The 27,433-nt window shown below is 44.5% G+C and overlaps 1 protein-coding gene across 7 annotated transcripts in view; it reads left to right on the plus strand.

Annotated features, from left to right (window-relative positions):
* Positions 1–1,411: 1,411 nt before the first annotated feature.
* MBOAT1 (membrane bound glycerophospholipid O-acyltransferase 1) overlaps positions 1,412–27,433 on the plus strand; it is a 106,846-nt gene continuing 80,824 nt past the window's right edge. For 5 of the 7 annotated variants that reach the window (XM_081518067.1, XM_081518066.1, XM_081518065.1 and 2 more), the window contains exon 1: positions 1,412–1,732. In XM_081518067.1, coding sequence (XP_081374193.1) covers positions 1,637–1,732 — 96 coding nt within the window. In that variant the 5' untranslated portion in view covers positions 1,412–1,636. Of the gene's footprint in view, positions 1,733–4,508; positions 4,573–4,964; positions 5,200–27,433 lie in introns of all 7 variants that reach the window. The other 2 variants (XM_081518072.1, XM_081518071.1) reach the window with 2 other exon arrangements.

The raw sequence follows: 27,433 nt of genomic DNA on the forward strand, positions 1-27,433 counted from the left end.
AAGAGTCGGACACAACTGAAGCGACTTAGCACGCACACACAGCCTCATTGATCCTCAAGCATATGCCTGTGTGTGTGAGTGTGTGCCCTGTGTGAGTAAAGCAGAGTGGTGATAGTGGCATCCTATAAAATCTTCATGGGGACCAGGAGTGGTGGTTGGGACATTTTTTTGCTCCTCAATAGAGGACAAGAGTTGAGAAACTCTGGCCTGACCATCTAAAATGCCCTGCAGCTTTTTGGTGATGAATCTCTTCCATAAGGCCAGGGTGAGGCTGAGCCTTGGAGGGAAAGGTGTTAAGAGTGTCTGACAGGCCTTCAGATGGATTTGAAGCTGCAGGTCACACTGAGGACAGTTAGTTCTGCTCTAGAGGGACTGCCCCCCTGTCTGGTTGGTTTCTCCACCAACTAATCCTTGGCTGGGTGGCTCAGTGCCCGTTCCCAGGTAAACTGCTAATGCAAAGTATTGAGCTTGGTTACCTGGTGAAGCCTGGGGATTGACACCAACTCACTTTTTTTTTTTTCTACCCATTTGATTTCAACACTGCTTTCCTGAAAGTCTTCTTCATCAGCAAGCATTACAGCAGTTCCTGGAAAGAGCAAGACTTTTATAATTCTCAAAACCTCTGTATCAACTGAAAAAGTTTCCCAAGGACCAGTGATACACTTCTGGGGACAAAGAAGTGAAGGTGCCAGGTACCCCCTTTTAGAACCGGTGCTGGCAAAAAAGTGATCAGAAAGCACACAGCATCACAGTAGCATCGTTTCTTATGGGAGTGAAAAGAATTTACAGTCCACAGGGGGCCAGACATCCAAGGTCAGAAGCTAGCAGTCCTAGTGTCTGAGCTTCTGCGACACAAACCCAGGGTGTAGGAAACTATGCGTGCCCACAGGAATGTAAGGAGAGAGAGAGAGAGAAGGGGTGGGCGATGGGGCGCTGGCTGGGAGCATCGGGGTGTCCTTGGGTTTCCAGCCCCGGGCAGATGAACTCCTTGCTGCGGGGAAAGCGCAGGAAACCTTCACCCGAGCGGGAACCGGGTGGGCGGGGGTGCTGAGACTGCGGCGGAACCAAAACAGGGTGTGGCCAGGGTGCTCTCGAGTGCTAGGCGCCCGCCTGGGTGACCCGGGAGGAGGTCGTTTTCGGGTGGCGGGGAGAGAGGACGAGGAGCTCGGGAGAAGGAAGAGCATTGGTTCCTCCTCCCTCAACCCCCCCGAGGGCTGCGCAGGCCCGGGCGCGGGGCAAGGCGGTGGCACCCGTGGCGTCGCTCTCCCGCCCTGCGCGGCCCTGGCGGGGCGGGCCGGGTGGCGCTCGGGGGGCCGGGCTCCGGTCCCCACTCAATCCGCCCTCCCTCCTCCTCCCGGGCCGTCCCGGGCGGCCGGGCCAATGAGCGGCGAGAGGAGGGGAGCGGGAAGCCGAGCGCGCTGGGCCGCGGCCCTCCTACCGCGCCCGTGGCCGCAGCGCCAAAGCCAAGTTTTGCGCCCCGAGACTTTGCGGCGCATCTCGTCCTCCAGCTCGCACCTCGGTCCCCGGGAGCCCCGCGGCCGCGCGCGGCCCTCGGAACGGCCGGCCGCGCGCACTCGGGCGGGAGGACGCCGAGCCGGGGGCCGGGGCTGGGGGCGGCTCCTCCCGAAGATGCAGGATGGCAGCGGAGCCGCGGTCCAGCCTGTCCTACCGCACCACGGGCTCCACCTGTCTGCACCCGCTCAGCGAGCTCCTGGGCATCCCGCTGGACCAGGTAACTGCGGGCTGGCGGCCAGGCCGCGGCTGGGGCGTGAGCGCAGGCACCCTCCCCGAGCCGGAGCGGGAGGGAAGCCGAGGGAGGCGGGGAGGGGGATGTTATCTACCTCCGTCCCCACCCCCATGCCGATTTCCCTGCTTCAGACTAGACAGGTGGAGTTTTGTTTGTTTGTTTGAGGTGATGTTTTTCTCCTGTAAGTATGAGGTGGGGGCGGGAAGGGTAGTTCGAATACTTTTTTTTTTGGTCTTGTTTGAAGTTTGGGGTTGCCTCCTTTCCTGTAGCCAGTTCTAAAGCCTTCTGATAAATGAAATCGTGTTCCTTCCGTCAGCTCACTCAAGTCTTCATTATTTTTAAGTTAGATGAGCCTACTTAGAAAGTAAGCCCAAGTGATGTCTAAGCAGTAGCCTACAGTCTTGAGATGAGAGATCCGGGTTTTTCGGGCAGCGAGGCTTGGAAAATCGGGTTGACAGTTATTTTGTACCATGTGCGATCTTCATCCGCAAGGGAGGAGGGACATGGGATGCTGTGGTTTTCCAAAGGCGGTGGTTTATTCAGTCAGTCCGTCCTCGAGGGTCCAGGCTCCGTAGTAGGACAGGTTATTGGGAGGAGAGAGAGGCTGCTGCAGGTGTTTGGACTGAAACTGACAATGGCCACAAACGGTAATTCCAGGTAAGAAATCTCCCTAAATGTTGAGGCTTATAACCCACTTTTTTGGTCTCTCTAGATGCTACAGGCTAGATCTGCCCTGTGTTTAGTAGTGAGCCAGTAAATACACAGTTGACCCTTGAATAACACGAGTTTGAATTGCATGGATTCACTTACATGTGGATATGTTTCAATAGTAAGGACTACAGTGCTGTACCAGTACTGAGGCTGCTTAAACCTGCAGAGTCTAGGAACGGAGGATACAGGGGGCTGTCTGTAAATTATAGGCAGATGAACACCTGTGTGGTTGAAGGGTCAGCTGTATGTTAAAGTGAAACTGGGTAAGGCGTCCTGGAAGAAGGCCGGCATACTCCTGTTTCCTGCTGAGTTTTCACCCAGTTTTCTTCCTCTGCCTGTTCCCTAGTGAACTTTGAAAAAAAAATTCTTTCCTTCACCCAAGAGCATACCTGCTGCACTTTCCACTCCCACTCCTTCAACAATGAGGAAGTAAGAGCTGGATGTTTGCCTTACTCGCACGCTGTTTTCTGAGCCACCCTTCTACCTGGCCCCCTTTGAGTCTCTGATTCAGAACTCCACCTGATCCGACAGTCTCCTTCTCATCAGTTGTGAAATCCTGAAGGTAAAGAGAGGTTTTTTTCAGCTGCCAGTGCCTGTTCTTGTAGTGAGGATGTAGTGACTGCCAGGGACCTGCAAAGGCAGCAATAATAGCAAATTCTCTAGCCCTGAAATGAAATCTAACTCAGAGCCAAATTTCCTTTCCGGGGAGTTTGTTTGATATTAACCCCTCTACCCCCCATCACAATTTATTTTAATTGCACTTTCCATTTGCAGCAGTGCAGCACAACTAGAGAGAGGAGGAATCCAGGGAGGGTTTGTTTGGTTTTTTCTTTGTATGGAAAGAGATAGATTGTTAATAGATCCTGGAGATTGATGGCCAAGAGGTACCTAGGATGGATGTTATTAAGGGCCCTGTCACTGCCTCCACCCTCATCTCCAGTCTCCTGGATTTCTGGCAAAGGAATCCTGGTTTTAATTTATAAGAAAGAACAAAAGACTGAGAGGGGAGGGATTTGGGGGTACACTGAAGGAAAAATGTGGGCTATAGACAAGGAAGGCGCACCTGTGATCTCTTAGATCTTAGGGAGCCCTACTGCCCTTTAGCTGGGTCCAATCACAGTGACTCTTGGTGGAAGACACACATAAAGGGCAATACCCCAGCTGGCTTATTTAGGCCGAGGGAGAATCCCAAACCATAAACAATGTGGTTTGAGGCGAAACTGTGGCTTGAGGGTTTGGAAGCTTGGTGTGTTTTTCTCCCTCAAGCTTTCAAGGGCCTTTTAGATGTTAGACTGACTTGCGGGTAATTCCTGGTCTGCCAGACAACTTCCTTTGTGACCGTCAGCTGGTATTCTACCAACCTGGAGCCTCAGGGTCCTCACGTGTAACGTGGGAGATGGCAAAGGACCTGTCTTTGGGAGTCGAGACATTTTATATAGATGTAAAATGCCTTACGGTCCTTGTTTCAGACAGGGGCCTGGCAGGAAACAATTCAACTCAATGGCTTGTAATGAAGAAACTTCCCTGAATTACTTAAGAGTTGTGGGTGGAACTAGAGGAACAAATAAAGGATGTTCAGGTACCAAGACCAGGCGCTGAAGGGGGGAGGGGAGAAAGTCCTGTTGCCTGGATGCAGGGGCGAAGCAGGGAGAGAACTTGGCCCTTCTGCTCCCCATCCCCTGACCTTTGCATCTCTTGCTGTGGCCCCCAGTGGGTGGCTGGCCTAGAGCGCCTGGGCAAAGTGATCTGAGGGGCTTCTCCTGAGGGGCCCCACAGAAGGGGGACGAGAAACGTGGGGCCAGCTCTGGAGGACAGTCCTAGGCTAAGAGCCCAGCCCTTGATATACATTTTCTCCTGGCCCATTAAAGAGTGCCTTCTTATTGGCCTGCAATTTGCCAAAAATGATAAAACATATCTCAAGTTGCCCAAGTAGTGCCTCGTATACCACTTAAAGACGACAGTGAATCCTCTCCTTAATGTTTTAACGTTTCACATGTGTGTTTCTGATTTCTGAATTGATTGCACTTGTGAGAATGTCTTTGGCTTCTAGGTCTCCCTGGGTCAAGTCGTTTATTATTTGCAACACCTGAAATATCTGCCGAGCATTCTGCCATGTGAGTGAACTCTCTTTTTCATCTAGTTCTTCCATTTATCTGTTCTGTTAGCTCCTCGGGGGAGCCCGTGTGCCACTGCAACTATACTCAGGAAAAATCTCTGGTTTTAGTTTCTAGGGTCTTTGACTAGCCTGGACTCCTCTGAAAGAGGTTAAATGCAAAGTCATCTTTTTTAATTGGAGACTTAGAGCCCAGCACTTCAGATCCAGAGTATAGGAAATGGAGGATGTAGGGGCCTTCACAGGTGCCTCACAGATGAGTTTGTTGAAAACCGTGTTTCTAGAATGAGTTCCTTTCTGTTGAGCAGATGTGGAGCTTGGGCAGGGAACGGAGGATGACTGATTTGCTTTTCTGTTTAAATCATCTGTTCATGCCCTCTCCACTCTGTTTAGGTTGTGGGCTATGGCATGATCCGTCTTTAAACTGTCCCAGCCTTCGAATGGACTAGGACTCAACTAGTCCTAAATGGACTCGGCTACCAGAAGGCTGACATTCCTAATGTGTGTGTCACTTGGTCATATCCGAGGAGCTGTGCAAGAGGAGGAATTTCTGGCTTTAAGGACTTTGCAATTTGGTGGTGGGGAACTCTGAGTGCCAAGACTGTTTTTACCAACTGAAACCCCCCAGGTTTGTTTGTATTTACATAAAATATCAATTCAGTATTAAATTAGGATTCTTTGTCTGGATTTCAGTTTTTCCCCCTAATGTGGCATCAGCAGAAAAAAGGGGCAAAGGGAAAATAGATCAGGAGATAAGAATCTAGGAAGTGATTTCCGAGATTAAAGCAGTCAAGGTTTAAGCCTCTTTCTGTAGGCTTGTATTACAGTTTAAAAGGCTAGAGGAGTGAGAGCTGGCCTTCTCAACTCATGGTGATACTAGCCCTGGGGTATGATGATCCCACCCATGCCTCTGGTGGCTAGATGGTAGAGAATCTGCCTGCAGGGCAGGAGACCCAGGTTCGATCCCTGGGTTGGGAAGATCCCCTGGAGAAAGGAATGACTACCCACTCAGGATTCTTGCCTGGGAAATTCTACGGGTAGAGGAGCCTGGCGGGTTACAGTCCGTGAGGTCACAAAGAGTCTGACACGACTGAAGCAGGTAACACACAGCGAGGCCTCTGACCGTAAAGCTTCTCTACCTGCCTGGAGTTTTCAGTCACCTGGTTGGCTCCCTTGCCTGTTTGTGGAAAGCCCAACCCTCAATTCTCATCTTATCTAAGCCTTGCCCTTGGTTGAAAGCTTAACTCACATTCCATAGTCATTATTAAATCAGTTAAATATTTATTTCACGCTTGCAATGCCAGGGACTTGGTCAGGTCGTAGAAATAGAAGGATTAAAAAAAAAAATCAAGGTTTCTGTCCTAGAAGGGTTTATACACCTATAAAGGAGACAAAAGACCCACATAAATATTAATATACAAGTAGTATGTCCTCATAAACCTGTGTAGGTGCTAATAGAGGTTTGCTGTTGTTCAGTCACTCAGTTATGTCCAACTCTTTGCGATCCCATGGACTGTAGCACGCCAGGCTTCCCTAGCCTTCACTATCTCCCAGAGTTTGCTCAAACTTATGTTCATTGAGTTGGTGTGCTATCTAACTATCTCATCCTCTGTTGCCCTTCTCCTCCTGCCGTCACTCTTTCCAACATCAGGGTCTTTTCCAGTGAGTCAGCTCTTTGCATTAGATGGCCAAAGTATTGGAGCTTCAGCTTCAGCATCAGTCCTTCCAATGAATATTCAGGGTTGATTTCCTTTAGGATTGAGGTTTACCTGTGGTAGCTTAGTGGAATGGAGACGGGAAACCCACAGGACACCTTGAACTCCTGTAGAATTTACTGTTTACCTTTGACACCATTTGTATTTGACTTTTCGTAAATGTATTTGACCTTATTTTGTTAGCTGTCCTTCTACATTTATATGTTGAGTTTCAAACTAAAGTTTTCTTGAGGGCCAAGTTTTATCTCCGTTTGTATTCTAAACAAGTAGTAAGTGCTCAACAAATGTTTATCATTAGTAACAGTATAGGCCCATGCTAATAATGTATGTGATCAGATGTTGATATAGAGAATCATGGTTTTCAAGTGGACAGTGGATGGACCTTTGTAGGGGTAAGGGCCTCCCACTGAACATCCCCCCTGTTGGTGCTGCCTCCGGGCTGTACGCTCGGGTTTCTGTCTTGAACTATCTCCACCCTAGGGCTTTCCAGTTGACCGCAGCTCAGGATGCATTTGGCAGGCCATAACACGTCTGTCCTGCAGAGAGCCACTTCCATTTATTTTTTTGGCCTCACTAGTACCTACAAGGCCAGATCTCCTCTCCCCACTTAATTTCCCTTTCATTGTCTGAGAGTGAAAATCATTGACTTCCAGGAGGAAGCTCATTTGGTTAGACCACAGATAGCTAATCCTGAGTTTCTGCTGTATTCCGGGAATTCCTGGAACCAGGTGAGGCTGGGATGATTCAAGCATGAATCAAATAGGGCCCATCCTCAAAAAACTCACTGGCGATTGGGGCGGAGGACACAGAAGTCAACCGGTGTTGCTTCTGTGCGGTGCCTGGGCCAGCAGCATCGGCCTTGAAACTTGTTAGAAATGTCCATTCTCTCTGCCTGCACCCCGGCCGCCGCTCTGGGGGGCAGACCCAGCCAGAGGGTGGTCTCATGAGCCTTCTTGGTGGTGCTGGAAGCAAGAAGTTTGAGAATCACTGCCGTATACAGATAATTGGGATACAAATGAGTTTAGTGCAGTCAGGGGTCAGGTGAGGTTTGGTTGTCAGAGAGCATCTGACATGAATTGATTGGGTCTTGGAACATGAATTGATTGGGTCTTGGAAGGGCGAAGAAGTGTTTGTGTGGCGAGGTGGTTAGACAGAACAGCACGTACAGAAGCAGGGAAGGGTGAAACTGTGCGCTTCATTTAAGGCACTGAGCCTGCTGAAGTGGCTGCTGGGGCTTGCGCTTGTGAAGACTCTGGGAGTGTAGGTTGGGGAGGGAGGCGGGGGTTACATCACAGAGAAGCTGGAAGGCTCTGGTGAGGTGTCTGCAGGTCATCCTGCGGACCAGAGGGCGGCAAGCTTTTTCTACAAAGGACCGGACAGCAAATATTTTCAGCTTTGCGGGTCGTCTTTGTTGCATCCACGCCACTGGGCCTTTGTCGCTTCAGAGCAGCCGTAGACAGTATGTAAATCATTGGGCCTGGCTGTGTTCTCCTGAAGCTTTATTTATGGACACCGGAATTTGAATTTTATGTAATTTACATGGGTTGTGGCATTCCCTTCTTCTTCTTTTTTTTTTTAATTATTTTTGGCCATGCTGGGTCTTCGTTGCTTTGTGTAGGCTTTTCTCTAGTCGGGGGCTTCTCACTGCCATGACTTCTCTTGTGGAGCCGGGCTCGGGGGCATTTGGGCTTCAGTAGTTGCAGCCCACAGGCCCCGTGGTTGTGGTTCCGGACCCCTGAGCACAGGTTCAGCAGTTGAATTGCATGGGTGTAGTTGTTCCGCGGGATGTGGAATCTTCCTGGACCAGAGAATCAAACCTGTGTCCCCTGAGTTGACAGGCAGATTCTTATCTACTATGCCACAAGGGAAAGTCCAAAATTCTCTTCTTTTGATTTTTTTTTTCGAGCCCTTAAAAAAATTTAAAAACACATAGTTAACACTCAGGCCACACAAAAACAGGCAGGGGCTGGATTTGGCCTGAGGGCTGGAGTTTGAGATCCATGTTCTAGATTGATTTTCCTCCAATCTGGTGGATGGACCAGCATCAGAATCTACTGCCACGTATGCTTCTGGGATTCGATTCAGGCCTAGTGAATCCAAATACCTGTCAGAGTGAAGGGGTTGCCCAGGTGATTCCCCTGAAACAGAAGTTCAGAGGCACTGCTCACATCAAAGGGAAAGTGTTGAAGGGTTTAATGTGAAAGGATTTTCATGTTGTGAAGTGGGGTGGGAGGTCATGGCTGAGGGATGAAGGGATGGAAGTGAAGCCGGGGTTTTGAGGATGAGCAGATGTTTTGGGTGGTCCTTATGGGGGAGCAGAGAAGGAGCTGCCTGGGGTCAATTGAATGGGTTGCTGGGTATAATCAACTCACTGAAAGTCAAAAATGTCAGGATTTGTGCCAGTCTGTGATTTTTCTCTTTCAGCAGTGCCTTCTCAGAGCAAAAGTGAAATCGACAGTTGGAAGGGAAAGTTGTTGAGACGTTAAGAAGTAAGGGTGTTGAGAGATGCTGACAAGTAGCTAGAGGTGGTGACAGTGAAAAGGGAAACATTAGGAGACTGGAGAGACTTTGAGGAGCAGGTGCTGGGGAAGTGAGAGAGCCAGGCACCGGGGTATTCAAGTTGAAGATCGCTAGCAAAGCTTCCCTGGGTGAGGATTTGAGTGAGGGCATGGACCTGGGAGAAGGGATGGAAGTCGGTCCAATTTAGCAAGCCCAGGAACTAGGGGGGTTTGATGGATTGTCCTTCTAAACACTGACGCTCCCCAGGTGACTGGGGATGTGAGGTGTGGCACCTAAGCTCTCCAGGAAGGTGGATGTTGGTGGATGCTGACAACTAGGAGGGACCAGAGAGGGCAGGACTGGCTCTGCTGTCAGGCTCTTGGCCAGCTGCTCTGCAGGGCGCATCCTATCCAATGTTAGGAGGAGCCAGACTTGGATCTGGAGGGGAGGTACTTCCTGGCTGGAAGGATGGTGCCTCTCTCGAAGGGTGTTAGCAGCTCTCCTAACCCCTTTATAGAAGGAGGCAGGAGCTGAGCTTGATGAGGGGAGCAGAACACACCTGCTGTGTTCTTTTGGTGCCTGCCACCCCCTGTTCCTTCCAACAGCCCCATCCTAGGGGCCTGGTTCATAATTGGTGCTAATTAAACACTTTAAGAATTGATGCTTTCAAACTGTGGTGCTGTAGAAGACTCTTGAAAGTCCCTTGGACAGCATGGAGATCAAACCAGTCAATCCTAAGAAAAATCACCCCGAATCTTCATTGGAAGGACTGATACTGTAGCTCTAATACTTTGGCCACCTGACGCGAGGAGCCGACTCATCAGAAAAGACCCTGATGCTGGGAAAGATTGAAGGCAAAAGGAGAAGAGGGTGGCAGAGGGTGAGATGGTTGGATGGCATCACTGATTCAATGGACATGAACTTGGGTAAACTCCGGGAGATAGTGAGGGACAGGGAAGCCTGGTGTGTTGCAGTCCATGGGGTCACGAAGCGTCAGACACGACTTAGTGACCAAACAACAACAAAATGCTTCATTGAATACAAGACCAAACAAAAGGCATTCAAATGCTTTCTAAAAAAGTCCATTTTAGAGGTCTTTCTATTCAGGCTAATAGATAAATAAAGGCCGAGATGCTACTCTTACATCATTGGCTGATTTTACACAGCACTTGGAGCTTTTAGTCCACAAGTGTATTACTAAATGACAGAGGATGGTGGAAGAAAAGTGGTCCAGAGCAGCACTGGGGGAGTCTGGACAAGCAGTGACTTTCTTCCCTCTCACCCATGCGGTGGTAAAACGGGAAAGCAGACCTCGCATCCCAGCATGGTTTCCTGGGTTCTGTGTAGTCAGCGCAGCAGACAGTTCTTTCCTGTGGCTCAGATCCTCTGTGTCTTTTACACCTTCCATCTTCTGTTCACACTTTCCCCTCTTCCAGGCATTAGCCCTCATCCTGATCCTCATTTCCTGTTTCACCCCCTCCTGTCTGCTCTCTGTGACCCTGGCCTTGCTCTCCCCTTTTCCCTTATAGACTCCCCCTCCCCCAGGGCCAAATGGACCCCCTTTTATTTTCTGTGTTTCTCCACAGCACTCTCCTCATCACATGTACCTCTTTTTTGGGGGGAAGGATTATGACAGTAATCCAAAGGGTTATGTTTATTGACTTTGTATATGTATATCTAAAGGAAATTAACCCTGAATATTCATTTGGAGGACTGATGCTAAACTGAAGCTCTAATACTTTGGCCACCTGATGCTAACAGCCAGTTCATTGGAAAAGACCCTGATGCTGGGAAAGACTGAGGGCAGGAAAAGAAGGAGGCGACAGAGAATGAGATGGTTGGATGGCATCATCAACTCAATGGACGTGAGTTTGAGCAAACTCCGGGAGATAGTGAAGGACAGAGAAGCCTGGCATGCTGCAGTCCATGGGGTTGCAAAGAGTGGGACGTGACTGAACGACTGAACAACAATATGTGTATCTACTTGTCTGCATATTGGTTCTGTGTGTCTGTTTCTGCCTTTTTTAAATTGAAAATACACAGTTGATTTACAAAATGGTATTAATTTCAGCTGTACAGCAAAGTGACTCAGTTATATATATTTTTCAGATTCTATTCCACTATAGGTTATTACAAGATACTGACCATAGTTCCCTGTATTATACAGTACATCCTTATTTCTTATCTATTTTATGTATAGTCATTTGTATCTGTTAATCTCATACTCGTAATTTATCCCTCCCCACCCTTTCCCCATTGGTAACCATAAATATTTTCTATGTCTGTGAGTCTGTTTCTGTTTTTTGTATATAAATTCATTGGTATTATTTTTTAGATTCCACATATAAATGATATTATATAATATTTGTCTTTGATTTCACTTAGTAGCATATCGGAGAAGGCGATGGCACCCCACTCCAGTACTCTTGCCTGGAGAATCCCATGGATGGAGGAGCCTGGTAGGCTGCAGTCCATGGGGTCGCTGAGAGTCGGACACGACTGAAGCGACTTAGCAGCAGCAGCAGCAGGATATACTCTAGGTCCATCCAAGTTGCTGCAAATGGCAATATTTCATTCTTTCTTTACCACATGGTGCTTCTTACCTGTGTCTCAGATATTGATTGGTCTTTCTGCCCTGCCTCACTCTTGAGAGGCTTCTTTCTGTAGTTGCTTATGGAACACCGGGTACCAAATATTGGGCTGGAAGGCGGATACAGAGATGAACTAGGGTCTGTGCCTTCTAGCAGACAAACCTATAAGCATGTGTAAACTCTTATAATGCAGTATGCTTAATGCTCCAGAAAATGTGTGCACCCAGGCCTCAGCACCCCTGGGCCTCTTCTGGGAAATTGTGTGTGTGGGGAGTGTTCTTCCCGGGAGTTCTTGCTTTAGGAGGAGAGAAAGTTCAGGGATGGGGCTTGGGGGGACAGAGAGAATATGCCAGGAAGAGGAAACTGTTTGAACAAAGGTACTGAGAAAAGATGAACTTTCTCTGTGGGCAGTGACTCAGGCTGAATCGTGGTCATCTTGGTGTGCTTAGTAGCATGAAATAAAAACTAGATAAACTTGGTTCCATTGTAGTGGAATTTTATTTACATATTTGCGTTGGAATGGATGACTAAGTGATGAAAAACTTAGGGGCCAGTTCTTTTTACCGCTGGGTTAGGCCCACCTATTTCTTATTTGGAGCCTGTATTTCAGATTGAATAGGCCTAATTTCTGATCGAAAGTTAATTAACGGCCCAGTTGCTGATAGTGAAATGTGAATCTTGGATTGTTTAAGTATAAAATTCTCCATTCCTGTTTCCGTTGTGTGAAGTTGATAGATCTACTACTTGACATCATAAATGCAGATATTATCATCACCTTTTGGAGGGTCAGAATGTCTCATGTTTGTGTGGACAATATGTAGAAATTCCTTTCCCAGTCTGAAGTCAAGTCACTTATATAAAAAGTACAGTATGCCCCAGTACTCTCAAGTATTTTTGAAGCGTGGCCTCTGAATTACATTCATAAAGAAAAATTTCATGAAAAGATTATATCTGAGGAGATACAATCTGGAAATATCTTTTTGTGGCAGCAACTTATAAAAAAATTAAGAATTCAGTCTGTGTAATTTAATCGCAGTATTTGGTTGTGTGCTTTTCAGAAGCTTTCTATTTTAAGTAAGTCAACCCTTTCAGTAAATAAGACAAAAGAAAAACTTGCTGCAGACTTATTAATGACAATTTCTAGTAGTTTTGCCAGAAAAGCAGAAGGATAGAGAATAATCAATGGGAAAAGTACCTTCACATAGTTAATACTGGTTAAAAATGGGCTTTATTAAAAGACCACTATCCCTTAGGGCTCAGTTACGTGACCATGTGCCACAAGATGAACTCATTAACCTATTTGTAATGGGTTTTTAGTTGGCCAAAAAATATGTACTTGGTGAATCATTTACCAACTTCCTTATAATAGAAGGGCTCTGCTTATAACTGTTGTCAGTGGTTAATCTTCTTTGAAGTATGTTTTTGAAAGTCCACATAGCATTAAAGCGTCTCTAAGTGTTGAACTAGGATTTCTGGGGGGTGGGAAAGGGAGTTGATGCTGAGGGTTTCCCAACCATCCTATTATTAAAAATATTCCATACTCCAGCTTATTTACCAAAACAACAACACAAAGCTTTTGTTCTTGTCTCATTTGAAAAAAAGAGCAGGGTTATACTGGAAAAGTCTTCTTCAGTTCTAAATTCGTATTTCAAACAAGTAATTAAAAAATCCTGTGGTTTGTCCCCCCCTTGCTTTTGTCTCATTCCTCATTCTGTGCTTCTTATCTGTAACAGAGGCAGCAGCGGTATGTACAACATAATGTTGCTAAGGCCTAGAGGAAGTTGCTAAATTCAAAAGTCATCTTGTGAAATGTCACGAAGTGGTTTAACTGTGAGTGTCATTGGGTTAAGACATCTTTCCTCCAAAGACCTCCCCCACCCATCCCCACCCCTGCATTATTTGTTGCTCCATCTTTCTAAAAATTTAATTTCACTTATTTTAAAATATTTATCTGTTCTAATTAAACATGATTTGTGTTTGATTAGCTCATTTTTTTTGTTTTTACTTCTGTGTAAATACAGATTTTAAGAAATGAGTTTTCTGACTAGGTAGCTTATGTATTTAGTGTTGAAATCACAAGGCAGGAAAGAGGGGTGGGATGAAAGGTCAGTCCCAGTGCTGATCCCCCCCTTACCCCCCCATCCCCCTAGTTTGAAGCTGCTCAGATTCCCTCCCCACTGGCAGCCAGTGGCATCCTTTGAGAGGTACACCCATGTACACGGAATCTTTTTGTCTTTTCTGATACAAACGAGAGCATACGGTTCCTCCACTCTTCTCCTTTAAAAAAAAAAAACAAAACCCCAAAACAGTGTCTCCTAGGAATTGATTCATATCTGTGTCTACAGAGCTCTTGCAATGCTGACTTCCTTTCTGCCTTTTCTGAGAGGTCTGTTTCTCTGCTTCCAGGAGTGACCTCGTCCTTTAGCCAAGGCTGAAAGATGCTCCTGGGGGTGGGTGATGGAACTGGGGCGGGGTCCTCCACATTGGTATGGTCCCCAGGAATATGGAGAGCGTGAGGACCACCTGCAGTGGGAGAGGTGGGGGGGTTGAGCACGGAGCTCAGGGGAGAGGGCAGAAGATGGGTTTGCTGGGAGGGAGAGAGATCCTCACTGGACTTAGGCATGAGGACACTGAAGATCCTCTGTCCCTTGTGGCCCAGGGATTCAAATGGCTCTGCCTCTCACAGACCTGGTGTCCGTGGGCCGTCTCCAGAATTTCTGATCTCTCCATCTGCCAGAAATGATACTCTTGAAGTGCAGTGCAGCTCTAAAATTCTGCGATTCCAAGGTCTTCAACAGTAGAGGGAAGGCTTGGTTGCTGATTGTAAAGGAACTCTTGTTGAGGGTGAAGACCCCCTTTTCCTTTTCCTGTTCAGTGGATGTAGCTCAGAGGATTGCACCTGTATATGTTCCTTTGTTATTTATCTCAATGAAATGTGTGCATTTCCACGCGTGTTGGCTGAAGCGAATAGAACTTCAGGGCTCTGGAATTACTCTGCTTCCACCTCCTCGTTAGAGTCAGGTCAGAATGCCTTAGATATTTGTGTGCTTTGCTCTGGAAATAAGAGTAATTTATTTGAAAAGAGCTTCCATTTCTTGTTCACATGTTTGAAGTGAGAAATGTTTATCTTACTGAACAATTATTCGTTCATGAAAATCACCTTATGAGGAGCCTGAGGTTCAGGATGAACCAAAAGTCCTTTGTATCTTTACTGAAAGTGACTTAGATGCATGCAATGATGTTAATAAATCTGACTTTAAAGGAAAAGTGAATCTAAAGCACAAACACATACCGGTGTAATTGTGTGTGAAAAAGAGCTTCTGTTTCTTGTTTACTAGGGATGTTGAGCTGGTTTTCCTCCCTTCTCTATTCCAAAAGAAAATTGCCCATTCATCTCCAAACAGTAAGTTTAACTTGCCTGCAGATTATTGAGCCAAAAGGAAGCAAGTCAGATTGGATTTGAAATTGTATTCAGAGGTCCACTTTCTCTACCCTGTGGAGGGAAGAACAAAAAAATTTTTAAATTTTTTTTTTTAATGACTGGGGTCTGGGGATGGAGTTTACAAAAAGGGTATAATAAAAGGCTGTTTTGTAATCTCAGCCTTATTGAGTTATCATTGACCTCAGTTTTATAGTGAGCTTGACCTACTTGTGAATCTTGAGTTACGTGTTTTATCTTTCTATAGAGATATTTACAGTGTCTTTATAGATACCTTTATCTGATGGCTAGTTTGTTATCTTAATTTAAAAGAAGGCTGAAAGGAGGCTATAAACTAAAAGTAATCTTTTCATCAGAGTACAAGGTGGGACCCAATTTCACTGTCATGAGCAATATTATGACTGTGCACCTTAGCTAGTTGAAACTGTGAGAGACTTTGAAGAATAATAGTAAGTTGTCAAAGTGATTTAGAAATTGACCACTTTTTTTTTTTTTTTTTTTAATGAGAACCGGAACACCATCTGTTGTATGCTTGGCATCCCCCAAGTATTTATTAGAGTTATATGTATCGAGATTGGTTCTCTATTGCAGAGTTTCTAGAGGAATATGGTGCAGTTAGAAAGGAGCAGGAAAAACGGTTATAAGGACAACTGAGTTGAAGTTTCCTAAACAAAAGAAAGTGAATTTGAGTCGAGTTGACTAAAGATGGCAAAAGCTGCAGACTGTGGAATGGTGATCAATGAGGACCATAAAATGCTGATTCAGTAACCATAGGCCGGGTGTGCCACTGATGCATGTCATTTCCTGAAGAAGACCTTGAACTTGATGGCCTCAGAGAACTCCTTTGTCATGTCATTTTATAGGTATCCTCTCTTCAGCTCGAGTGAAAATACTAAGGGTCTCACCAGTATTTCAAGAAGCAACTGGCATACCATCTAAGATTTGCTCTTTGCTTCATAATGATAGATCACGTTCTATGGTAATTAAAAAAAAAATCCCAAGTTTATTTTGGAATAATTTTAAATGTACAGAAAATTTGTAATGATAGTACAAGGAGTTTTTTTATATGCCTTCCCCAATTTTCCTCATTAGGTACCCTTGTCAAAAGTAAAACGTCAACACCGATAACTGTTAAATGCATTCCAGACTTTTCGAATTCCACCAGGTTTTCAGCTAATGTCCTCTTTCTAATCTGGGCTTCTGTACCTTAACAATTCACCCATTTCAGGTGTTCAGTTCAATGTTTTTTAGTATCTTCACAAGGTTGTGTGACCATTGTAATAACCAGGATGAATCTCAGGAGACAAAACAACTAATGTATGTTGTGTCCGGGGGCAGACAAAGAGCATTAGGCAAGTCTAAGGAAATCTGAATAAAGAACAGGCTTCAATTAATACTCATATATGAATATTGGTTCATTAACTGTGACACATGAAACCCTTATATGTGAGATGCTAATAATAAAGGAAATAGGGTTAGGCTATATGAGAAATCTCTGTACTATCTTTGTGATTTTTCTTTAAAGCTCTTCTGAAAAATAATTTTTACTTAAAACATAATGCTATTTAATTTAAAAAAATTCTTTTAATTAAAAAATATTTATTTATTTTCAGCTGTGCCAGGTCTTAGTGGGATCTTTAGTTGCAGCGTGTAGACTTCCTGGTTGGGGCATGCACGTGGGATCTAGTTCCGTGACCAGTGGTAGAACTCACACCTCCTGCTTGAGGATTGTGGAGTCTTACCCATTCGACCACCAGGAAAGTCCCTGCCTTTTCGTTTTTAATCAGGGATCATTTCTTGTGCCGTGTCTGTGAACACTGGGACCAGTGTGGTTTTAGAATTTTGTAGCCAGAAGAATGAAAAGGAAACACACAATTACCCTGGTATGTGTTTGTTTTTTACATTCACTTTTGCTTTAAAGTCAGATTTATTAAAATCATTGCATGCGTCTAAGTCACCTTCAGTAAAGACACAAAGAACTTTTGATTCATCCTGAATCTTCTAGCTTCTCATCAGGTGATTTTCATGAATGAATAATTGTTTAGTAAGATAAGTATTTCTCTTCTCGTAACATCAAACAGCAGAACCCCCCACTTCCTACCCCCTACCTCCACCCCGGGACAAAACTCTCCAGGCATTAGCCATTGCTCATTTGGGGTATTTCCTCATTAAGTTTTGACCTTGGAAATGCTATTGTGCATCTCAGCTGTCCATTCAGCAGGACCATTCTAAGTGTATATTGCTTATGCCAAAAGAATTCATGCAAAACTCTTCTCAAGGACTTATGGAGGGCAAGCTGTAAAAAGTCTACCAAATTGTAGACCCAAGCTGTGTAATTGATATTTGTGTTTCCTTTTGACTTCTGTCCTGTGAACTCACCTTGCTCAGTTGTAGTAGGAACAATGGTGCAATAGACTTTGAAGAGCTGGGTTTTAGGCTTAGAGCCAATCTTTTATAGACGTGTAACCTTTTGGGGCTTTCCAGGTGGCGCTGGTGATAAAGAATCTGCCTGCCAACGTAAGAGACGCGGGTTTGATTCCCTGGAGAAGAGAATGGCAAATCACTTATGTATTCTTGCCTGGAAAATTCCATGGACAGAGGAGCCTGGCAGTTGCAGAGAGTCAGACTTGACTGAGCACATGACCTTGGCCAACCTATTTAAGCTTTCTGAGCCTGATCCCTTATTTGTAAAATGAGCTATTATAGGTATGTTAAGAGTGGTTTGAATTTCAAATGAGGCAGGTGATCCGGGGGCAGATTTTAGTAAACTGTTCATCAGTTATGTGCATGTTGTTTGCACTTCCCCATCACCACTTCCATCACATTTTTGAAGCTCAGAGGGAACAATACACGCTCAGTCTCATGTCACAGCACTGAGCTTAAGTGAGGTGGGTGTAGGTGGTGTTTGGAGGGGAAGTTGAGTTTTCAGTTAGTATCTGGTGATTAGTAAGAAAAGACTCAATTTTGAGGATTCCAGGGGATGAAGAAATTTAGTACTTCAAGACAGAAAAGATGGAGCAGAAGAAGGCAGTGAGTAAAGATAAGGATGACAGCTGGGGAGAAAAAAACAAACTTTTTTTTTGACTGTAGTGAATTGGGAAGGAGTGGATCCAAGATGAAATACTAGTAAATTTAGTGTACCCAGGAAGTGAGAAAGAACCTCTCATAGGAACCACTCTTTATCAGATAAACATTACTTCTTATCAATGAAATGGCGGGGTTAGTTAGTTTGGGTATGTTCACAGCCAGCAGTGTGGCTGTAGCTGTGAGATATTACGAAAAATCAACTCTCTTCTGAAACAGACACCGAAGCTCAGGTATTTACTTATTTATCAGCCACTTGGATATATAAAAGACAAGACTTCTGTCTCTTCCAAAGAAGAGGAAAATACAGCTTAAGTCCTCAGCAGGTATGGGCCACATGTATATTTATTTTGTCATATGGTAATAATTCTACTTTCAACTTCTGGTCTCTGTGCTAATCTAGCTATGCATGCATGCTAAGCTGCTTCAGTCATGTCTGACTCTCTGTGGCCCTATGGACTGTAGCCCGCCAGGCTCCTCTGTCCATGGAATTCTTAAGCTTTTTGCAATGATTGGTTCCTACATACTGTGCTAAATACTCCATAAGAGTTATCTAAGCCACACAACCACCCTGTGTGGACTTGTTTTAGGTCCCATGGCTGGCCTACAGTAGAGCCAGGATTGAGACTCAGGAACTTTGGATTCCAACCCTGGCTTCTTATCCACTTGTGTTTTATGCCTAAGGGCATCAAATGCAGCCTCAAAGCAGGGCTGATTAGAGAATATTCAAAAGAGAGTATTTGGTAAATCTGGGAATGCGTTAGAATACACAGCAAGTTTTTCAGCTGTCCTCTTTGACTTTGGCCACCTGACGCAAAGAACCGACTCATTGGAAAAGACCCTGATGCTGGGAAAGATTGAAGGTAGGGGGAGAAGGGGACGACAGAGGATGAGATGGTTGGATGGCCTCACTGATGCGATGGACATGAGTCTGAGTAAGCTCCGGAAGTTGGTGATGGACAGGGTAGCCTGGCGTGCTACAGTCCACGGGATTGCAAAGAGTTGGACATGACTGAGCAACTGAACTGAACTGAACTCTTTGGCTTGTGCCATGTGGTAAAATGACCCAGGGGATGTGTTACACTCTCCTGCCCATAGCAGGTGATGCTGTGGAGGGATGGATCGTCACAGCAGTTCACTCTGTGCTGGTTGAGTCACAAGCAGCCCCTCAGGTGTTTAGTGCTGTGTATTAGCTTTTGAGAGCGACATTGGAGGGACTTCCTTGGTGGTCCAGTGGTTATGACTTTGCCTTCTAGTGCAGGGGATGAACATTTGATCCTCGGTTGGGGAGCCAAGATCCCACGTGCCATGTGGTCAAAAAAGCAAAACATAAAACAGAAGCAACATTGTACCAGATGCAATAGAGACTAATGAAAGAGAGATGTTGGAAAACAGAAAGAGCTGAAGGAAGGTGAGAGGCAAGGTGAAAGCCCTGGAACCTAGATCCTGGGAAGAGGATTATTGAAGGAAGAAGAGTTGTTTAACTTAGAGAAGAAAAGCCTTAGATAGGATCCCATAGTAGTGTTCGGATATTTGATGAATGTAATTATGCTGTGTCCTCAGCAGAATTGAACTCAAGGGATGGAAACTTTAGGGAAGTAGGTTTCAGTTTGTCACAAAGTTTCCTATTGATGAGATTTGTGTCAATAAAAGAATTGGTCATCATTGAAGTTCATGAGTCCCCCGTCCCTGGCGGTATTTAAGTATTCAAGGAGAGGCTGTGTGGTGATGGTACGCCTACCATCGGGATCTACTCCCTTCCTTCCTGATAGCACTCCCTGCTTGCCCTGAGTTCTTTGTTTATCCAGCTGTCAGTCCACAGTAGTTCTAGTTTTAGTATCAGCTGACAAGTCAGTGGTTTAAGGAGTGCCTTTTCTCATTGGGCATTTAAAGATAGAACCCTAAATGATAAGCAATAGAGGAATAGTTAGATTGAATTATAGTATACTCAAGCTATGAAATTAGATGCACGTATTAGATAAAATGAGGTCAGGTTGAAAGATAGTCATCATATTGAGTGAAAAGAGCAAGTTGCAGAAGAGTATATGTATTATGATCTCATGTCCTGATTAAAAAATAAAAATGCCGTCTCTTCTATCCACTCATCTATCTGGTTTTGGGATGATAGTCACCACCATGTCGCTAGCCATCGCAGTGACCTCTGAAGATCTTCATGTCCCTGTCTGGGTGCCAAAGAGGAGGAGCAGGCAATCTGCACGCACATTGTCCCAAAGAAGACATACAGATGGCCAACAGATACACGACAAGATGTTCACCATCACTAATCACCAGGGAAATGCAAATCAAAGCCACAATGAGATACCACCTCACACCTGCCAGAATGGCTATTTCAAAAGGATAACAAGTATTGACAAGGATGGAGAGAAAAGGGAACCCTTACGTGCTGTTGCTGGGAACGTAAACTGGTGCAACCACTGTGGGAAACAGTACAAAGATTCCTCAAAAAATTAAAAAAATAGAACTGTCGTGTAATTCAGCAATTCCTCTCCTGGAGGGGAACTAATTAGAACACTAATTAGAAAAAAAGATATATGTACCTTGATGTTCCTTGAAGCATTGTTTACAGTAGCCAAGATAGAGAGGCAACCTAAGTGCCCATCAGAAGATGAATGGATGAAGAAGATATAGTACATAAATCCAATAGAATATTATTCAGCCATAAAAAGAATGAAATCTTGCCATTTCTGACGACATGGGTGGACCTAGAGGGTATTATGCTAAGTGAAATAAATCAGAGAAAGACAAATACTATTTGATGTCACTTATATGTGAAATCTAAACTAGAAGGCAAAACAGGACAGAGTTATAGAGACAGAGAACAAACAGGTGGTTGCCAGTGGGGAGAGGGGAAAGAAATAGGCGAGGGAAATTAAGAAATACAACCTCCAGTTCTAAAATAAGTGAGTACAGGTATAAAATGTACAGAGTGGGGAATATAGTCAATAGCTGTGTAATATAGATGTATGGTGATGTATTGTAACTCGATTCATTGTGATTGTTTTGAAATGTATAGAAATATAGAATTATTATGGTGTAAATGAAACTTACATAGTGTTGTAGATCAATTATGCTTCAAAAGCAAGCAAACAGTCTCATAGAAAAAGAGATCAGAATGGTTATCAGAGGTGAGGAGTGGGTGAAGGTAGTCAAAGGGTACACACTAGCAGTTGTAAGATAAATAAGTACTAGGGATGAAATGTACACCATGCTAAATATAATCAACACTCCTGTATGTTATATATGAAAGTTGTTCGCTCAGTAAATCCTAAGGGTTTAGGATTCATCACAAGGAAAAAAGTTTTTTTTTTCTGTTTATTTCATTATGTATCTCTAAGAGGTGATGGATATTCACCAAACGTACTGTGATAACTGTTTCATGATGTAGGTCAGTCATATTATGCTGTACACCTGAAACTTACACAGTGCTGTGTGTCAATAACATCCCAATAGAACTGGAAGGAGAAAAAATAAGGACTTAACATACCCATCAGGAGCTGCCTGGGATGCTGGGAGTCCTAAAGAGGAAGAATGCCTTTCTGGAGAAGAAAAATACTCTGTGTGTTGTCTATAGGTTTGTCTGAACATTTACTCCTTTGGGGACTTGTTCTAAATTTTGCTCACTTAGGGATGTCGGGTCTCCCATGGTGATCAGACACTTGCTATTTCTAAGGCTGAGCATTTGTAGGGGTGGATATCTGTTGTGTTGTTTACTGTTCTTAGTCTTCCATGTCTGTTCCCACAAAGACTCCGAGGCCTCTCTGAGCACCCTGGCATCATTTTCTCTAGGTACTCTTCCAGTTCACAGGGTTGCCTCTTAGGCCCCACACAGGCAGACCTTGGAGATATTGGGCGTTCAAGTCCACACCACTGCAATAAAGCGAGTATTGCATTTTGATTTCGCAGTGCATACAAAAGTTATATTTACACTATATTGTAGTCTGTTAAATGTGCAATTGCATGATGTCTAAAAAACCAATATGCACATCTTGATTAAAGAATACCTTATTCCTAAAAATTGCCAACCATCATCTGACTACACAGGGTTGCCACAAACCTTCAATTCATAAAAAATATTACCTGGGAAGCACAGAGACGTGAAATGCAATCAAGAGGCATGCCTGTATAATGTTCCCTTTTCACTCTTAAACTTAAGTAGAAAACCAGTGTGCCAAAGTTTCTTCCTTTCTTGACCTGACTTATGGAAATTCTTTTTTTTTTTCTCCTTATTCTTTCATATTAATTAATCCAGGAGCCTAACTCTTAGTGTCACGACTCTCTTTTATTCCTTCTCTCCTTTGCTGAAGATAGAGATTGTTGACCCCTTCTGGCTTTTTAAATTGTTTTAAATTTGTAAAATAAGAAGTTGGAACTGTTTTTGTAGGGGAAGTAGGAAGAAGAAAGTGAGCTCTATAGAACCACAGTAAAAATTTGCCCTGGAGAACATCCCCATAAGTTGTGGGAGAGCCCTTTAGATGCTTATACTAGATGCATCCTTATATTTTGTTTTGAAAATTTCAGAATTATCCTAACAGATATCTTTCCCACTTCCTCATTTTACAGACAGGAAGGGCTAGGTTCTTCATTACAGCAGTAGTCCAAGGACACCCTAGGTAACTCATGGCAGAACTGGCTGTCAGACTCCAAAGTCCATGTTCTTTCCTATAGTCCATGTTCTTTCCTATAGGACATGTTTACTGTTTTGCTCGTATCTTCCGAATTAGTAAAACGTGACCATGGTGAAAAGACTAGATCCCTGGATTACATGGTTATTGCACACAGAGTTGCCATTGTCGTGCTTAGTCACTCAATTGTGTCTGACTCTTTATGACCCCATGGACTGTAGCCCGCCAGGCTCCTCTGTCCATGGGATTCTCCAGGCAAGAATACTGGAGTGGGTTGCCACTCCCTTCTCCAGGGGATCTTCCTGATCCAGGGATCAAAGCCAGGTCTCCTACATTGCAGATGGATTCTTTACCATCTGAACTACCAGGGAAACCCAAAGTTGCCATTGGTTGGTGTTTAAATATTCCAGGAATCTTGAGCATCCTCTCTTATGTCCTGGGAAGGACTTTATATTCACATCTGAATGAGCAAGTTGTGATGTTCAAAGATGTCTTAGCGGAATAAACATAGGAAGTTATTTTTATCCTGAAGATGTTTAAGTTTGAAATAAATGTTTCCAGCCAACTTGGTAAATAGTTTTATAACCATATTTACAGGCTGCAGGTTTTGCTTAAAACTGAATGGCTTATGCTCTGCTTTCCATATGTTGGAGTGTGGAGCTTGTTTAATTACCTGGAAAGTAATTAATCGGGAATTACTCAAGGCACTATGGTTTTTCTCATGAGTTTCTGGTTAGTTTACTCTTGGAAGTAGATGCTTGCTTTCTCTTGCGGCTTTCTTAAGTCCCATACTCAGAGTTTAAACTCCTTTACGTTGTTCAAGGTCTACTTTGATAGAATATTCTAATTTGTGCTACTTCTTCAAAGATTTCATCGAAGATTTCAAAGACTTCAAAGTGATGATGTTTCAGGCTGACCTTATGGACCCTCCAGATTCAGATCCAGCAAACAGCCAGAGAAGAACTTGCCCAGTAAACCTGCTTCCAAGAAGCAGGTGCTTATCCATTCCCCACGGGGTCACAGGATTGCTTCTCCTCCTGTTTCTCGTTCTTACCCTGGGCTGCAGGAAAGGGGGGTGACACTCAGGACACATGGATTTGTGGTTGCTTGGACCTGGAGAATGCAGGCAGCAGGAAGAGGTATGTTGGAAGCATCACTGGAGATGGAAGACTTACTGGTACAGCCACTATGGAAAACAGTGTGGAGATTCCTCAGAAAACTAAAAATAGAATTACTGTATAATTGACCAATCCCACTTCTCAGTATATTTACAAAGGAAATGAGATCACTATCTCAAAGATCTGCATCTGCATCCTCCTGTTCAGCCCCTCCTCCACCCCCCTCCACCAAGAAAAAGGAAGTCTTGCCATTTGTCATGATGTGGATGAACCTTGAGGGCATTATGCGAAGTGGGATGAGTCAGTCAGATACAGACACACAAACACTGTATGATCTCACTTATGTGTGGAATCTAGAAGAGCTGGCTTCATGTTGAAATACCCCTGATCATATTGAAAAGTTGGACTCTTGTTCCCTGGGGCAGTGAGCCTGGCGGGAGGGAGGAGATAGATTACCTACAGATGAAGACATAGCTGAAGCTTTCAGCAAACTCCAGCCCTCTCACCTTCCCACCCCACCGTTTTGCTTCCTCTCAATCATTTATGGACGTGAAACAGTACAAAGACAGGGAGTCAGAGCTGGTATTAACTCCCTGTGAGGGCAAGTAGCCAACCCTCCCTGTTTTTTTCAGTTTTTATAAGTGAAAGGGAACAACTGAAAGTCTCCCAGTCACGTCTGATTCTTTGGGACCCCACAGACTATACAGTCCAAGGAATTCTCCAGGCCAGAATACTGAAGTGGGTAGCCTTTCCCTTCTCCAGGGCATCTTCCCAACCCAGGGATCGAACCCAGGTTTCCCGCATTGCAGGCGGATTCTTTACCAGCTGAGCCACAAAGGAAGCCCAAGAATACTGGAGTGGGTAGCCTATCCCTTCTCCGGGGGATCTTCCCAGCCCAGGAATCGAACTGGGGTCTCCTGCATTGCAGGCGGATTCTTTACCAACTGAGCTCAGTTTTTATATTGGAGCATAGTTGATTAACAATGTTGTGTTAGTTTCAGGTATACAACAAAACTGACTCAGTTATCCATGTATCTATGATTTTTCAAGTTCCTTTCCCATTTAGGTTATTACAGAATACTGAGTAGAGTTCCCTGTGCTATATAGTAGGTCCTTGTCCTTGCTGGTTATCTATTTTAAATATAGCAGTGTGTACATGTTAATCCCAGACTCCCAGTCTATCCTCCACCCTCTCCATCCCACCTCCTGGTAACCATAAGTTCATTCTCTAAGTCTGGAGTCTATCTCTGTTTTGTAAAAAGGTTCATTTGTATCATTTTTTTCTTTTTAAGATTCTGCATATAAGTGATACCATATGATATTTGCCCTTTTTGCTGACTTCATTTAGTATGATAATCTCTAGGCCCATCCGTGTTGCTGCAAATGGCATTATTTCATTCTTTTTAATGGCTGAGTAGTAGTCCATTGTATATATGTACCACGTCTTTATCCATTCATGTGCCGATGGGCATTTAGGTTGCTTCGATATCTTGGCTGTTGTAAATGGCACTGTGATGACATTGGGGTGCACGTATCCTTTTTGAACCATATTTTTCTCTGGATATATGCCCAGGAGTGGGATTGTGGGCTCATAGGGTAGCTCCACTTTTAGCTTCTAAAGGAACCTCCATATTCTTTTCTATTATGTCTGTACCGATTGACATTCCCACCAACAGTATAAAGGTGTTCCCTTTTCTTCACACCCTCGCCAGCATTGATTGATGGTAGATTTTTTGATGGTGGCCATTCTGATTGGTGCAAAGTGATATCTTATTGTAGTTTTGTATTCTGCTACTAAGTCGCTTCAGTCGTGTCCGACTCTGTGCAACCCCATAGACGGCAGCCCACCAGGCTCTGCCGTCCTTAGGATTCTCCAGGCAAGAATACTGGAGTGGGTTGCCATTTCCTTCTCCAGTGCATGAAAGGGAAAAGTGAAAGTGAAGTCGCTCAGTCGTGTCTGACTCTTAGCGACCCCATGGACTGTAGCCCACCAGGCTCCTCCATCCATGGGATTTTCCAGGCAAGAGTACTGAAGTGGGGTGCCATTTTGTATTCTAGTATTTCTCTAATAATTAGCAATGTTGAGCATCTTTTCATGTGCCTCTTGGCCATCTGTCCTCCCTGCCTTTTAAGACTTTTCATCTGTTGAATGGCAATGATAATGGACCTGCCTCGTAGTTTTGTTAAGGGAATGAAATGAAAAAATAGGGAAATTGCTAAGACTATAGAGAATATAATTTTGATTATCATGTGTTGGGCTCTGACCTAGGTGCTGGGCTTACAGAGATGAGTAAAACTTGTTCCTTGCCTACAGAGAACTCAAACATAGCTAGAATATAGATACACACACAAATTGCCATTATGTTAAAATATTAGATACCTATAGTAGTATAGGGGCTTTCTTGGTGGCTCAGACAGTAAAGAATCTGCCTGCAGTATAGGAAGCACAGGTTTGATCCCTGGGTTGAGAAGATCCCCTGGAAAAGGGAATGGCTACCTACTCCAGTATTCTGGCCTGGAGAATTCCTTGGACAGAGGAGCCTGGCGGGCTACAGGCCATGGGGTCGCAGAGTCAGACACGACTGAGCGACTGGGCACACACACACAATATAACTGGTAAGCAGAACAGAAATACTGATATTGGGTAATCATTTTCTTTATCTCCCACATAGGAGACTTTCTCTGCAAATTCAGAATTGAATCAGAAATAGATGGAGTCCGCTGGTGGACATCAAGGTCACAGTGATTGAGCCAGGCTGACCAGATAGGCCCAGTTGCATCATTTGTGTGTACCTGGATGGGCTGGTTGTAGTACCTCTTTATCTATTGGGTGCTCATGTAGTCAACTATTTTGTCTTTTTTCCTTTGTTTAATAAAATCCTGGCAGACTTCCCCTTTCTGTAAACACACTGTCTAGATCAAAGTACCATGGACTATAGTGAAAGCTGCTCAGTCATGTCCAACTCTTGGTGACCCCATGGACTATACAGTCCATGGAATTCTCCAGGTCAGAATACTTGAGTGGGTAGCCTTTTTCCTTCTCTAGGGAATCTTCCCAACCAAGGGATCGAACCCAGGTCTCCTGCATTGCAGGCAGATTTTTTACCAGCTGAGCCACAAGGGAAGCCAAGCCGTGAACTAGATTACGGTTTATTTTGGTTACATTCCAGCCTGGAGGACAGGACCACCTGGCAGGCCCCTTGAGTGAGAGAGTGACAGAGGGGTCCAGAGGACAGGGATTTCTCTCTGGCTGTAGTCATACCCTCGGCTCTTTGCAGAGGGGTGGGAGATAAGGCCAGAGGGGGTTTTAGTGTCTGGAGGGTTCTTTTGGTCAACTTGTTCTTTTTATAAATATAATACCAACTGTTTCCATTGTGTTATCTGAATTTTTCTCCACTGGTGAAAAATTCTCCATCATTTTCCATAATAAATATTGGGGTTTGAGAGTTCCATTTTCACCCCCTCCAGTGGGTTGTGAATCAGTTGAGACATGTGCATAGGTGTCAGCTAGGGTGCTTGATAATGTCTTTGATAGTGAGAGAGCTCAAACGGAGCTGGGGACCATACTGTGAGAGCTCTTGCAACCTGAACTGAGCTGATTAATCCTCATGATAGATGTGTATGTTGTTAATCCCTTCCTTAAATTTGTGTAGGTGTAACATAGTCTCTCAATGGTCTGAGGCACTGTAAACGTATACACTTGTGCCCTTGAGTCGTGCTTTGTGTTGGAAGCACAGTCTTCACTTTGGATGGTCCCTCCTTCATCACCTGGT

The sequence above is a fragment of the Giraffa tippelskirchi genome, chromosome 8 (assembly GCF_054371585.1).
Source record: "Giraffa tippelskirchi isolate mGirTip1 chromosome 8, T2T-mGirTip1v1.2.pri, whole genome shotgun sequence".
NCBI classification, from domain to species: Eukaryota; Metazoa; Chordata; class Mammalia; order Artiodactyla; family Giraffidae; genus Giraffa; species Giraffa tippelskirchi.